The 13759-nt window shown below is 37.0% G+C and overlaps 4 protein-coding genes and 1 pseudogene across 6 annotated transcripts; 2 read left to right on the top strand and 3 right to left on the bottom strand.

The window, feature by feature from the left end:
* Positions 1 to 211: 211 nt before the first annotated feature.
* LOC103868109 (palmitoyl-protein thioesterase 1) lies at positions 212 to 2074 on the bottom strand. Its single transcript, XM_033283693.1, has 8 exons — positions 1826 to 2074; positions 1672 to 1756; positions 1330 to 1579; positions 1190 to 1243; positions 1041 to 1079; positions 847 to 969; positions 663 to 755; positions 212 to 571 (listed from the first exon to the last, which is right to left on the bottom strand). Exons 1-8 carry the CDS (start codon positions 1920 to 1922, stop codon positions 410 to 412), a joined length of 903 nt encoding a protein of 300 aa, XP_033139584.1. The 5' UTR covers positions 1923 to 2074; the 3' UTR covers positions 212 to 409.
* Positions 2075 to 2282: 208 nt separating this feature from the next.
* On the top strand, positions 2283 to 7027 carry LOC108871213. 2 transcript variants are annotated; one of them, XM_033283663.1, is made up of 3 exons: positions 2283 to 3410; positions 3533 to 3644; positions 4990 to 7027. In XM_033283663.1, the coding sequence occupies exon 3, from the start codon at positions 5334 to 5336 to the stop codon at positions 6597 to 6599; it is 1266 nt and encodes a 421-aa protein (XP_033139554.1). In that variant the 5' UTR covers positions 2283 to 3410; positions 3533 to 3644; positions 4990 to 5333; the 3' UTR covers positions 6600 to 7027. The 2 variants fall into 2 exon arrangements, with proteins under 2 accessions (XP_033139554.1, XP_033139574.1); XM_033283683.1 differs by having other exon boundaries at positions 3351 to 3644; positions 4990 to 5002; positions 5035 to 7027.
* LOC108871209 (glutathione S-transferase T3-like) lies at positions 4066 to 5189 on the top strand. The gene is made up of 2 exons (XM_033275300.1): positions 4066 to 4795; positions 4990 to 5189. Exons 1-2 carry the CDS (start codon positions 4066 to 4068, stop codon positions 5187 to 5189), a joined length of 930 nt encoding a protein of 309 aa, XP_033131191.1.
* A 428-nt stretch (positions 7028 to 7455) lies between the features above and the next one.
* Positions 7456 to 12789, bottom strand: LOC103848757 (palmitoyl-protein thioesterase 3). 2 transcript variants are annotated; one of them, XM_033283710.1, is made up of 9 exons: positions 12769 to 12789; positions 9183 to 9264; positions 9020 to 9104; positions 8677 to 8917; positions 8538 to 8588; positions 8411 to 8449; positions 8207 to 8329; positions 8000 to 8092; positions 7456 to 7907 (listed from the first exon to the last, which is right to left on the bottom strand). In XM_033283710.1, the coding sequence occupies exons 1-9, from the start codon at positions 12772 to 12774 to the stop codon at positions 7746 to 7748; spliced, it is 882 nt and encodes a 293-aa protein (XP_033139601.1). In that variant the 5' UTR covers positions 12775 to 12789; the 3' UTR covers positions 7456 to 7745. The 2 variants fall into 2 exon arrangements, with proteins under 2 accessions (XP_033139601.1, XP_033139596.1); XM_033283705.1 differs by lacking the exon at positions 12769 to 12789 and having other exon boundaries at positions 9183 to 9423.
* LOC103868130 lies at positions 10408 to 12206 on the bottom strand (annotated as a pseudogene).
* Positions 12790 to 13759: the final 970 nt, after the last annotated feature.

Below are 13759 nucleotides of genomic sequence, written 5' to 3'. Positions count from 1 at the left end.
TTCTAAGGGCATTTCCATATATACTCTATTTTTTCCTCTAAAATAGAGTAAACGTGAATATGGAGTAATGAATGTTTCAACTTATGTGGAATGTATAAGGGATAAATAAATTCTTTATCATTATATTATGGATAGTTTTCAGGAAACATCAAGTATTTTGATACAAAATAAAAGGTTTAAAACGTCATGTATAAACGAATGGAGGGAGTAATTATCAGACACACCCGTTAAAGGTATTTATTGTGATTCTTATTATTAAAAGAAAAGAAATGATGAAACTTATGTTATCGTAATTATTACAATGATGAATAGTTCAAAAAAAATTACTCCATTGATCAAAAAAACTTCTTCTTCGGAAAGGGCATTACTAATGAGGACGCCCTTATTCATGAATTTAGGTTGATCTGCATCAAGAAGAAAACGAAAGCTGGTTTTGCAGGTAAGGCACGACGTATTTCACAACGTCATCATGCGCCATTTCGAGGTGATCTCCAGGGACACCGACAAACTTCACTTTTCCAGCATCATCCAATGTTTTCAGACCAATCCAGTCCTCAATATAGAGTTTTGTCTGCAAAAAAACATAGTTTCAGAAACAAGTGGGGTTGGCTAATGATAAGAAAAAGAAATGAAACTGAGGATGATGAGTTTAAGGTTTTCACCTTTTGAGGAGGCAAAAGAGGTGCCGTAGCTCCGTCAGGGTAAAATCCGAACCAACAAGTTTCTCTAGGAACTACTATTGTATCACCCTCGAACTGTTATTAAGAAAAAAATTAAAAAACAAAGATTCATGAGTTAATCATCCAACAATGTTGTTCAAGGATCATTGGTTTTAGGAGACAGCACCATAACTAGGACCAAGTTGTGCAAGCTAGTGAAACGTTCTTTATAAGTGGAGTTCCTCTCGTTAGGTCTCTCATTGTTGAGCTTTGGTAGAAACTTGCTGTGTTCCATATACTCTGATATTTCCTGTGAATAAGATAACAACGCTTAGCTCTACAGAGTTATTCATATAAATATTTAAGAATTAGAGTTTGTACAGTAGCGAGTTTGATATATCCACATGGAGCAATATGGTCCTGCATAGTCATTAGAAGGTGTTGTTAATGAAGTGTACTAATAATGGTTTAAGATCTTGATTAGAAATAGAAGAAGAGAGAGAGAGAGAGAGAGAGAGAGAAAGGTTTACTTGAGCAGAGTCGCTGTAGACCTCTGTTTCCTGCAGCTGGCAAAGTGGATAACTCTAAACAGAAAAGTTTATTGTTGTTATTATGAATGTAACTTGTTGTTAAGACAAAAGAGACAAGGAAAAAAGGGACGAGAACTTACAGCTCCCGCAGGACACTTGGGAATGATGGAGATGCCAGCATGAGGACCTCCCAAGGAAACATAGTTGAGGACAGGAGGAGCATCGTCACAGAACTCAATCAAACCTCTCGCGACCATGTTTCCTTGTGACTGTGCAACAATGTTGTAACCTTGACTCAGCTCTTTCATCTGCTTAACTTTCTCACACGCTATACTCGCTTGCTGCATAAGGGGCATGTACATGGAATCTTTCTCACCATTTCCTATTTCTCTACAAGATAACAGAGGGAGAGAGTGAGATAAGCCCTTTAGCAAGATTTATGATGAAAACAAGAAGAGAATTTGAGTGTGTTGGGTCGGTACAAGCAGTAGCCAGGGGAGCTGGAGAGGTTCCTAAGGAGCTGTGTGAAGCTTCTAGCTTCAACGCTTGAGCATTGATCATTAATCCCTGTCTCAATCCTATCCATTAGGTTCAGTATCGATCAAAAAAGAAAAAAGGAAGAAGATCTTTAATTACCGTGTAAGTGAATGAATGGAACAGAGATTGAAACCGGAGTGAAGAAGAAGATGGTGAAGGTTACAAAGATAGCAGATCGCTTGAAGCTCTTATCCATGGAAGAACTCAGAGAAATAACTATCGCTAATCTTGAGAAGAAGACAAAGAAGTACAGACTAGTCTATCTTCTTGTGGTTCAATCATATTTATAGAGACAGGCCTACGGTAAATTGCCTTTTTATTTGGTTGCTGGTTCTTACTTATTTTGTATAACCATGCATTTTAATGATTTTTTAGCTGAGTTAGAAAACACACCTTTTATTTTAAAGATTTTTATAAATTTATAAATCATACATTCTATTTTTAGTGGTAAAAAATAAACGTACTGTTAGTATAAATCGAGAAGGTAGTTAGTACTAGAAAAAGTAATATCAACAGGCAACAGCAAATGAATAAAAGAAGATGTTTTCACACTTTGTTCATCCAACTAAGAGCAACCCCATCAAGGGTTTATAACAGGTTCATGGGCTCAGTATCATAGGCCCGGGTAATAAAAATAAATGAGAAATTAGGTTTAATCTCGCGACCCGCCTCTTACGAGTGACCCTGTCCGATACGGGTTCACGACAGGTGTCGCATTCTCACTGGAGAAGGGGAGTCGACGTCACGCGGTGGAAAGCGGAGAGAGAATCATTTCTCTCATTTTCGCGTAAAAAGCTAGGGTTTCCTCCTCCGGCGATTTCGCGTGCGACGCCGATCTCTCTCCACTTTTCTCTCCTTTTCTCGATCGATTCGACGGCGGATTGTCTCCTCCAGGAGCAGAGGTGAGTATCGACTCGATTCACCGTTTATATAGAAGAGTTTTGTAGTCGAAATCGCTTTTGGAAATTCTCGTAAAAATTTCTGATGTCGAGTTAGGGTTCGAAATGGAGATGGGTTTGGATTTACGGTTGTATAACCTCGGATAGGGATTCTAATTATCGCTTAATGGTTTGCGGATTGAAAATCAAATAGGGGTTATCGAGTTAGGGTTTAAAAAATCAATTTGGGGGTTTCGATAATTGGTTTGAAATAGTAAACTGGGTTGGATAGACGGTTCGTTTGATCGATTAATGGTTAGACTTTTGCGTATTGAAAATCAAATAGGGGCTAATCATTTCAAGTTTTGTGTTTCAGATGGATCCCTTAGAAGAGATAAGAGATAGTAAGAGGCAACTAGAGTTCTTAAACCACCTGGGAGACGTGGCCGATTCGGAATATGGGATGCCCAGAAGATGTGCTTGTGGTGGGAGAATGATTGACGAGCTGAGAGTGAAGGATGAGTTCGACACTCAGCCTGGGAAGCGCTTCTTCAGCTGCGTTAACTACGAGGTTAGATACAAACCCGTGCTTCCCTTCATTACTCAGCGTCTTCATTATTAGTTAAATTTTAAAATATGTTCTCTCATGTGTTTATGGTTTAACCAAGGCTGATGGTTTGCATTATCGACAGCCTTGGGTTATAGGTGTGCAGGAGGAGATGGTACGCCTGCGTAAGCGTGTTGAGGAGGCTGATGAGGTGATAAAGGGGGTGCCCATTCTCAATAAACAGATTGAGAGTGTTGAGGTTTGTCACTTTGTCTAAGAGTATCTAGTAGAAAGTTTTTACATATTCAGTAACAAGGTTTGTTTTTCTAAATATTGGTTTTTACATATTCAGTAACAAGGTTTATTTTTTTCCTTCTGCAGGCACAAGTTAAAAGGCTGACTTTGCTGCTTGATAAGCTCACTGGTGACGTGTATAACCTCACAGTGCAGGTGGCTGCTCTGGAGAATGTCTGTTTCGACTGAAATCCAACAGGTAAACATTCCTACTAAACTGAAGTTGAAGTTCTTTCCGCGTAGGTTGCTTGTTGTAGTTGAACTGATACTTAACTTAAGTAGGAACTCAACTAGTTTCATTAAATATCTAGAGTAGGAGCTGTACTAGATTTTAGGTTTCATTAACTAGTTGTTGGTTGGTTGCTGTGATGAATGGTCATAAAATGCTATCTGTCGAAAACGTGTTTGAGTTTTTAAAAATTGATTTGATGTGTAATGAATGCATTCTGTGATAAACTTGTTGTCTAATTAAGGCTAATGAATGTTAGGTAGATAGAAACACCTTTTATAGATACTCAAACCAACTACTGTAAACACAAAGCAAGTTCTAAAAATCACTCTAAATCACCACGCACTTGTCAAAAAACACCAAAAAATTTTAAACACAACCTGAAACCAAAATGGATCCCTTTTCTCTTAATTCTCCCGGGTTTGTAAACCTATTATCTTCCCAGTGCAGTCAAACCACTCAAACCATAGATGTAGGGTCCTCAGATGTTCCTAAACCGGTGGAGAGGAGAAAGTGGACAACACAAGAAGACATTGTCCTCATTAGTGCCTGGTTGAACACCAGTAAGGATCCCATAGTTAGTAACCAGCAGAAGTTAGGGTCTTTTTGGAAAAGAATAGAGGATTACTTTAATTCAAGCGCTCAGGTCATTGGCTTTGCTCCTAGAGAGTGGAGTCAGTGTAAGCAGAGGTGGGGAAGGGTTAATGAGCAGGTGTGTAAGTTCGTTGGAAGCTATGAGGCGGCTTTGAAAGAGCAAGCTAGTGGGCAAAATGAGAACGATGTCATGAAGTCTGCTCATGACATCTTCTTTAACGACTACCACGCGAAGTTCGCACTTGAACACGCGTGGAGGGAGCTGAGGTATGATCAAAAGTGGAGATCGACCTCTTGCGCAAAAGATGGTGCAAAGGAGAAACGAAAGGAGGCTGCAGAGTCAGTCCCTGACTCGGATGAGGCTAGGCCTCCTGGTGTGAAGGCTTGCAAATCAGCCAAACGCAAGAAAAAGGGGAATGAAGCAGCATTTGATCGACTAGAGAGCATTCTAGACTTGAAACGAAACCTATCGAAACAAAAAATACTAGATCGATTACTCTCTAAGAAACTAGAAACTCTAACTGAGAGTGAGGTGGCTCTGAAGGACAAACTAGTTTCTGAGATGCTCTAGGTGACAATTTGATAATTTTTCTAGTTTTCTAAGTTGTTTAGTTCATAATTTGCTTAGTTCATTACTTGATAACTGCTTGTACTTAGTTGCGGATTTGCTTAGTTCATTACTTGTTGACTAAAACTTCTCTTCTTATGTCTCGTTTTGCAGGTGAAGGTTGTTGGTCACGGGTTCTGGACGTCACGGGTTCTGGAGGTCACGGGTTCTGGAGGTCACGGGTTCTGGAGGTCACGGGTTCTACAAGGTCACGGGTTCTACAAGCGCTTCTGCAGGTCACGTTTTTTTCTGAGGTTGATGGGTTCTGCTTCACGGGTTATCGTAGTAGTAGTAGTAGTTGTACTCTAGTGTGATGGGTTTTGCTTCATGGGTTTTTAACTCTTAATCATATTTTCTTCTTCTATCTTGTTTTTTTCAATTTTTTCCCTTTTTAATTTTTTTTAAAAAACTCTAAATCAATTGTTCTTCTTTTATCTCTTTTTTTTTCTTTATAAGAAATGTCGTCCTCATCGTCAGATGGCGTAGATGAAGCTTTTGAAGAATTTTTTGACGAAGAATTTGATAATATCGTCGACTCTCTACTTGTACAAGCCAACAAACCAAAGAGACGAGCTTATATCGAAAGAGATCGGGAACAAGGCCACATTCAACTATGGAATGACTATTTCCAGGAAAATCCTACTTACCCACCGGACATGTTTAGGCGGCGTTTTCGAATGAACAAGCCATTGTTCCTTCGCATTGTCGAGCGGCTAAGTACAGGTGTTCCATACTTTCGGCAAAGACGAAATGCTCATGGAAGGAAAGGCCTATCACCTCTTCAAAAATGTACGGCAGCTATACGTATGCTCGCATATGGTCAATCGGGAGATACGTATGACGAATATCTCCGACTTGGTGAAAGTACGGCACTTTTATGTTTGGAACATTTCACTAATGGGATAATAGACTTTTTTGGTGAAGAGTATCTAAGAAGACCTACCGCGGAAGATCTTCAACGATTACTCGATATTGGAGAGGTTCGCGGGTTTCCAGGAATGATTGGTAGCATTGACTGTATGCATTGGGAGTGGAAAAACTGCCCTACGGCTTGGAGAGGGCAGTACACACGAGGTTCAGGAAAGCCGACAATTGTCTTAGAGGCTGTGGCATCAGAAGATCTTTGGATATGGCACGCATTTTTCGGATTACCAGGTACCTTAAACGATATCAATGTTCTTGATCGGTCTCCTGTTTTTGATGACATTATACAAGGTCGAGCACCTAAAGTTAAATTCAAGGTCAACAATCACACTTACCGTATGGCGTACTACCTTACTGACGGAATTTATCCGAATTGGTCAACATTTATCCAATCCATCCCACTTCCTCAAGGTAATAAAGCAGAGCTGTTTGCTAAACATCAAGAATCCACTAGGAAAGATGTCGAAAGGGCTTTCGGGGTATTGCAATCGAGGTTTGCAATAGTAAAAAACCCAGGTCGGCTATGGGACAAGGAAAAGTTAGGGAAGATTATGAGAACTTGTGTCATATTACACAATATGATTGTAGAGAACGAACGAGGCGGATACTCTCTAAGTGATACTTCTCAGTTCGAGTCAGGAGAGTCAAGCAGAAATTCGAAAGTCAAAAGGAGAGAAAGTTTGCATTTGAATAACATGCTAGGCATGCGCAATGAAGTTCGGGATTCAGGAAAACATGATAGTTTGAAAGCTGATTTAGTTGAAAATGTATGGCAAAAATTTGGTAACTTAGATGAATAATCTTTGTATCTTCATCAATTATCAATGTAATGAATAAATTTTATTTATAAAATATATTTTACAATATTATATTTATCTTTTCAAAATAATTTCAAAAGTAAAAAAAAAATTATAAATATATTATTTAATTCTTATGAACTCCTAGAGAGGTTCACTAATGTAGAAGCACAATAGCAAGAAGTTCAATACTATTCATGGCCCTATCCAAAAAATATTAAAAAAATGCTATGAACCCCAAAGGGGGGTTCACTAATGTGGATGCTCTAACGCTTACCATTAACAAAGCTCAGCTCAACTAACGCTTACCATTAAGAAATTTTAATTTACACAACAATAATTTTTTTTTTAATAACAGAAGATTTTTTCACACTTTGATCATCTTCTTCGTTTAGCTCAGCTCAACTAATGCTTACCATTAAAAAAAAAATTACACAACAACCATAATTATTTTTAATAAAAGAAGATGTTTTCCCACATTGATCATCTTCTTGGTTTAGCCCAGCTCAACTAATGCTTACCATTAAAAAAAAAACAATTTACACAACAATATATTTTTTTAATAACACAAGATATTTTCACACTTGATCATCTTCGTTTGGCTCAGCTCAACTAACGCTTACCATTAAGAAATTTTAATTTTCACAACAATAATTTTATTTTGAAATGGAAGATCATTTATCAATTGTGGTTGGTGTATGGCCGGGCCTTTAAACTCTCTTTAATATGTTGAAATGAAAGTATTAAAGACCGCGATGGCGCCATCCGTGGTTGGTGTTTGTTTTCTTTTTGACTTGAAAATTTAAATCATAGCCTTTATTTTCTTCACAAAAATATGCTGTAATCCAATAGAATGTAATAATTTTAAAAAATATTTGGATATATGAAGAAGAAAACATCGTATACATCCTATTATATAAAAGGATTTAAATACATTCAGTGTATGGAGTGCCGGTTTAGTCATATAGTACCTGTTGGAATAGTTTTCGCACCTGTTGAAAATTATTTATAAACGAAAACCATTTGCATAAAATTGGCTCTCTTTGATAAAATGAGAAGATAATCAAAGCATTTGTTTAGTTTATACTAAACTTCTTCACTTATTAATAAGATACCACTGTCTTCCATTAAATTTTGGTGGAGTCTGCATTAAGAAAGAAACGTAGGATTGTTCTGGAGGTAAGGCACGACGTGCTTTACAACGTCATCATGCGCCATCTGAAGGTGCTCTCCAGGGACACCAACAAACTTCACTTTTCCAGCAGCATCCAATGTTTTCAGACCAATCCAATCCTCCGTATAGAGCTTCGTCTGGAGAAAGAATACATAGTTTCAGAACACAAGTAGTTGATTGATGAACACGAAAATAAATGATAATATGAGGACCAGTTTAAGGTTTTCACCTGTTGAGGAGGCAAAAGTGGTGTTGTAGCTCCATCAGGGTAATATCCGAACCAACAACTTTCTTTAGGCATCACTACTTTATCACCCTGAAACTGTTTTAAGGAAAACGAAGAATAACAATATTATTTATGATCTAATCATCCAACAATCTTGTTCAAGAATTGGGTGGAATCTCAAGGATCATTAATTGGTTTAGGAGGCGCCACCATGACGAGGATCAAGTTGTGCAAGCTGGTGAAACGTTCTTTATAAATGGAGTTCCTCTCGTTAGGTCTCTCGTTGTTGAGCTTTGGCAGATACTTGGAGTGTTCCAGGTACTTTGACATCTCCTGAGAGCAAAATTACAAAGATTTTTGTCAATTGCAGGTATTCATTTAAGTAAGAAATTATTTGAGGTTTTGAGTTTTTACATTAGGAAGTTTGATATAACCACTTGGAGCAATATGATCCTGCAGATTCATTAGAAGGTGCTGTTACTAATAATGCTTTTAAGATTTTGATTATATAAGAAGAAGAGAGAGAGAAAATGTGGTGTACCTGAACATAGTCGCTGTAGACATCTGTTCTCAGTAGCTGGCACACAGGAGACTTGGAAACAGAGAAGGAGAAACCCATTGTTGTTGTTGTTGTGATTAAGACACAGAGACAAAGAGAAAGGGAATATTAAAAAACTCACAGTACACTTGGGGATGTTGGCTATGCCAGCGTGAGGACCTCCTAAGGAAACATAGTTGAGGACAGGAGGAGCATTGTCACAGAACTCAATTAGGCCTCTAGCGACTAAGTTTCCTTGAGACTGTGCAACAATGTTGTAACCTTGACTCAACTCCTTCATCTGTTTCACTTTCTCACACGCTATACTCGCTTGTTGCGTAAGCGGCATGGACACGGAGTCTTGTTCTCCATTTCCTATTTCTCTATAAGATGACACATAAACCCACAGAGAGAAAGAGACAGAGATAAACCTTTTTTGGTAAAACTAGGATGAAGCAAGAAGAAGGTATGAGTTGAGACCGTACAAGCAAGAGCCAGGGGAGCTGGAGAGATTGCTGAGGAGCTGTGTGAAGCTAATCGTTCCACCATTGGAGCATTGATCTCGAATCCCTGTTCCAGTCAAAATGTTTTTAACTCGTTAAAAGTAGCAAACATAAAAGAGGAGATAGAGAAAGGATCGTTGATTACCATGTAAAAGGATGAATGGAACGGAGATTGAAACCGGAATGAAGAAGAAAATGCACAAGGTGATCAAAAGGAGAGCAGATCGCTGGAAACTCTTCATCATGAAACAACTCAGGGAAAAAATACTTTGATTTTGGAGGAATTTCAAGAAGCAATGATGAAAGAAGTATATAGGCTAGTCATTACAGATCAATCTAATTTTTGTGCTTTATTCATAAATGCAAGGAAGAGAATTTATTACGTGGTAGTTGCCTGGTTGGTGACTGAATTCTTTGGAAGTTTAACCCCTTTTCTGGAATTGAATTTGCTGTTGATGAAAGAAACTTTATCTGATGAAGTACTAGAGCATTTTTAAAAATACACTCTATTTTGAACTTTGAAAAATTTCACATTTTAAAGTTTAAAAGTGTTTTTTCTAAAAGGAAAATTTTAAAATGAATTTCAAAAATATTTGGTACCTAATACAGATTTCGGAAATCACACTTAAGTTTTTTTTTAGAAGCTTAAAATATATGGTATAAACCTCTTAGATGAACCGGATATAGATTCAATATCTTGTAAGTCAATTTAAAAAAGATAATCAAATTTTCAACATTTAGGGATTTTGAAAATTCTATTATACTTGCATTTAAAGCATGCGCATAGATGACAAAAATGAAAGTCTCTCTGCATAACTAATAGGGAGAATTTGTGAAATAGCAAAAAAAAACTAAAATTAGATTTATAGAGTGAGAGTAGAGAGAGATAGGAAGATGGTGGAAGAGAAAGAATGAGATTTAAGTTAGTTGGCTAATTTGACTTTTTTTGTGTAACTATAGGATGCAATTTCTCTAACTAATATTAGAAAAAAATAAAAAAATGAGAGAGAGTGTAGTAAACATGAGCTACACGCCTCTTCTTCAAGACACGTTGGTACAAATGATATAAAGTGAGAAATGATCATGCCATTTGGCAACTTCTGATTGGTATAATTTCTTTTTTCCATTAAAGTTTATTTGCGTAAAGATAATTATATATAAATACTAAATATAGAAAGACATGATTTACTTCTCTCTCTAAAAACCTTATGTCTTCTCTCTAGCACATCTTAGATCTGTATCGTGTTTATGGCCGACGAGTCCAGCTCTCCAAGCCACCGGCGGTCGGGTTTATTTGTTTATTTGTTTCTTTCGTGTTGTAGTTTCTTTCTAGTTTCTCGGTTATTTAGTTGGCTTTAGTCATGGCTAGGGTTTTTCTTCTTTCAGATTTAGATTAGATCTTAAATCCATTTGTTGAGCTTTTGGGTTTGGTTGGTGCTGATTACGGAGTGTTTGAACATGCTTGGATCTGTGTATCTGGTGTTTTTGGACCTGGTTCCTTCCCACCGTTTGTTTGGTAACCTCTTCCTCAACTGTTGCTCTGTTCGTTTGCGATTTCAGTGTTTATGTGGTCTGCACTGTTGTTGTGATTGGTGGGTTCAGAAGGATGCTTAACCGTTGAAGGTGTTGCAACAGTTAGGCTTCTGTGGTATTTACTTGCAGGCAAGATATCCGGTTCGTCTCGAAGGTATTGGGCCTTTGGCTCCTTAATTATCATCAGTTCATCGAAGGCGTCAGGTTTACCGACCTCCTCCCTGAGTCTTCTTTGGAGGTGTCAAGGGTTCTAGCTCTGGCTCCTTAAGTGGTATGTTATGGTGACATTTGGAGCATAATAAAGAGTGTAGCCTTGAACTCCATCAATAAGTTCGTTCTTTGATGACTTTATCCTTCTTCTCCTTCTTGTTCCTTCCAATTTTAACATTGTTCACTGTATTGTATTGTTGGATCTGTTCTGAATTTGTTTCATCCTAGCTCTAAGGTTTTATCTTTTGGTTCCGGGAACATGTCTGTTGTTCGCCGGCTAAAGTCTCCAAGGATAGCTCTTTCATCCGCTGGCTTAGTCTCCGAAAGTTATGTGGCTTTCCGGCTTCAGTGTCCCAATCATGTATTCCATCAAGTTAGTATAACCTTTGTTTTGATGGAAAAAATAAATAAATACTAATATAATATTTGTTAGAGACTAAAGATAGAGAGATCATCGATGATGTGATCATAGAATCTACTAGTAAACTGAATAAATCTCATACACTTGTTTGCAGAGCCGACCCAACAGCAAAACACATTAACGAGAGTCTAAAGATGAACCCTGGATAATTCTTAGGTTCTACCCAAAAATCCAGGGATGATATTTTACTTTGAGTCGGTTTAACCTAATGAATCGGACTGAGTTTAACATGTCAAACATCTGGGCCGAGTTTTCGAGTCGTACTTCTAGCCGCCGAACAGTCAAGCCGAATTCGTCAACCGAGCTCGTGGAACCGACTTCATGTGCAGGGCTCTTTATTTGACAGGCCTTGTGGGTAGATGAAATCCATCTCCAACAACTGAGTCATTTGACTTGCCTTCTAAATACCATCACTAGCAAAAACAATGAACTCATTCTGGTCTCCAACTGCCTGGTGAGTAATGTCTGGTTCTGAACTCAGATGTATCTTTAATCTTTTATCTCCAAACGCTTTAGCAATAACTAATTGCCCATCCACTCGTGGAACATCCCCTGCAGCACGTCAATGAAAGTTAATATACACATATGGTCCCAAAACCATAACTAGTCAAGTAACTAATATATACACACAGCTCTTTTACCTGGAATATTGGATACAAATCCACCTCTTTTCTCTATGTATCTCCTCTCATTACTTGGTTCATGATCAACTGAGAGCTGATGCACAACTCCATTCCTAGACATCACTGCCCTTGAGTCTCCAAATTTAGCAACCATTAGCTTTTGACCATCTATTGGTATCCCCGTTACAGTGGTTGACCCGCCTTTACCAAGCTTAAGAGACTGCTGCAGTATCACTGCATCTGTGGGTGTTCTTCCACATCTTGATTTTGCCTCTTCTCATGTCAGGAGAGTCGATCCTCAGAACCCGACCTTTACCCAAAACTCGGAAAACTAACAGATAAAAGTAAGGAACGACATCTGACCAAGCGAGCTCGAGCCCATACTCTCGACAGGCGTGCTGGCCGGTCAGAAAAGTACAGATGATACAGTGATTCACATTAAATGCCTAGGGACGAAGTGAGCTGAACTCGAGTCACAGCGAATATATGACCTCATTCTAACAAATACCTAATATATGATCTCATCACGAAGGACGACGAGCTGTCTTTTGTCTTATTTGGGGGTGTATTTTGGCTATAAAAGAAGACTTTTGCTAATCGAGCAAAGGACTGATTTTTCTCCTGAGCGAAAAGAGAATAGAAAATATTTAAGCGATCTCAATACTTTTGTGAGAGCGAGCTCGATTCAAAAATCGAAATCACTTCACTTTTGTAACACCTTTTTTACTTCGATTTACTTCTAATATAAATGAGATTTTCAACCTATTTTGTCTCTTAATCATTTCTTAAAATATAAATCCGAACTCACTCTTAAACATCAAAACATAGAAGAACTACAACGAGTCAAATCATATGGCCAAACAACAAAAGGGTAGCCGGGAATAAACCATATCAGATCAAGGAGATCTCACAGTAAAAAGAAGAATCAAATAGGTAATTAGTACCTTCATCTTATGGAGAATTATCTCTGCCTGCCATTCTAAGAAAAACTTGAGACGGTTCTTCTAGGTGATGGTTGAAGTGAAACAAGAATGGAGACAGAGAGGAGTTTATGAAGTAAATGCTTTTGACGTTAAAAAATGTGAACTAGTACTAGCAGGTGATTCTGTAATATTATCACCAGCGTCGTCCAATGGCAACGCGTTCTCTCCAACTGACGTTTCTTCTTTGTTTTAATAAACGACATCGTTTCTCTTATACTTTGTAACCATGTTAAGTGTTCATTTTGATTCTTATTACAGTAAAAACTCTATGAATTAATATTTGAAAATTATAAATTCGATAAATAAATTTTAAAAAATAGTTTGGACTGATGTAAAATATGACATAATTCGATAAAATAATAGGTAATAATAATTAGAAAAATCTTCGGTAAATATATGGTCTCACTAAAATAATAAATTAATAATTATTACATATATAAATTTTATATATACATATAAATTTAAAATCTAGTTTTATTTTTAGTTTTATTATTGAATGACATATAAAGATGAATTTATATTATATGATATGTATTCATCATACATAAAATATATCCATAATCTAATAAAAATAGTTAGAATTTAAATCTATAAACTCTACCAATATATAATATCATGAATAAAATATTTTTATTTTTATGCATCAAATTTTCTTAAAAAAATATAAATCTAAAAAGAAATTTTTTAAAAAAAATTAATACCTTTATAAATTAATATATTTTCATAATTTTAACATTATTAATTAATAGAGTTTTTACTGTAATTAGAATGTAGCGTAGTGTACTCACATACGTCACTGTGATAGAAACTCGGATCGATCAATTTCTCTCTTTTTTGCCAATACGGATTGATCAATTTCTCAAAACTTGAATTATCCCAAGATTTAAATGAATTTTCATTTGATTGTCAAGATGATAAAGATCTATGATCAATCACACACACATTAACGAGG

This window comes from Brassica rapa, chromosome A01, assembly GCF_000309985.2.
Source record: "Brassica rapa cultivar Chiifu-401-42 chromosome A01, CAAS_Brap_v3.01, whole genome shotgun sequence".
Classification (NCBI taxonomy): Eukaryota; Viridiplantae; Streptophyta; class Magnoliopsida; order Brassicales; family Brassicaceae; genus Brassica; species Brassica rapa.
This window is presented reverse-complemented; position numbering and strand designations above follow the sequence as displayed.

Excerpts from the sequence above, each read along its gene's own strand:
- LOC103868109 (XM_033283693.1), bottom strand. The coding sequence starts at position 1,922 with ATGGATAAGAGCTTCAAGCGATCTGCTATCTTTGTAACCTTCACCATC. Across the intron at positions 1,580-1,671 it reads AGCTCCCCTGGCTACTGCTT|AGAAATAGGAAATGGTGAGA; the intron begins GTACCGACCCAA and ends GTTATCTTGTAG. Across the intron at positions 1,080-1,189 it reads TCTACAGCGACTCTGCTCAA|GACCATATTGCTCCATGTGG; the intron begins GTAAACCTTTCT and ends ATGACTATGCAG.
- LOC103848757 (XM_033283705.1), bottom strand. The coding sequence starts at position 9,282 with ATGATGAAGAGTTTCCAGCGATCTGCTCTCCTTTTGATCACCTTGTGC. Across the intron at positions 8,450-8,537 it reads TCTACAGCGACTATGTTCAG|GATCATATTGCTCCAAGTGG; the intron begins GTACACCACATT and ends ATGAATCTGCAG. Across the intron at positions 7,908-7,999 it reads CACTTTTGCCTCCTCAACAG|ACGAAGCTCTATACGGAGGA; the intron begins GTGAAAACCTTA and ends TTCTTTCTCCAG.
- LOC108871209 (XM_033275300.1), top strand. The coding sequence starts at position 4,066 with ATGGATCCCTTTTCTCTTAATTCTCCCGGGTTTGTAAACCTATTATCT. Across the intron at positions 4,796-4,989 it reads ACTAGAAACTCTAACTGAGA|GTGAAGGTTGTTGGTCACGG; the intron begins GTGAGGTGGCTC and ends CTCGTTTTGCAG.
- LOC108871213 (XM_033283663.1), top strand. The coding sequence starts at position 5,334 with ATGTCGTCCTCATCGTCAGATGGCGTAGATGAAGCTTTTGAAGAATTT.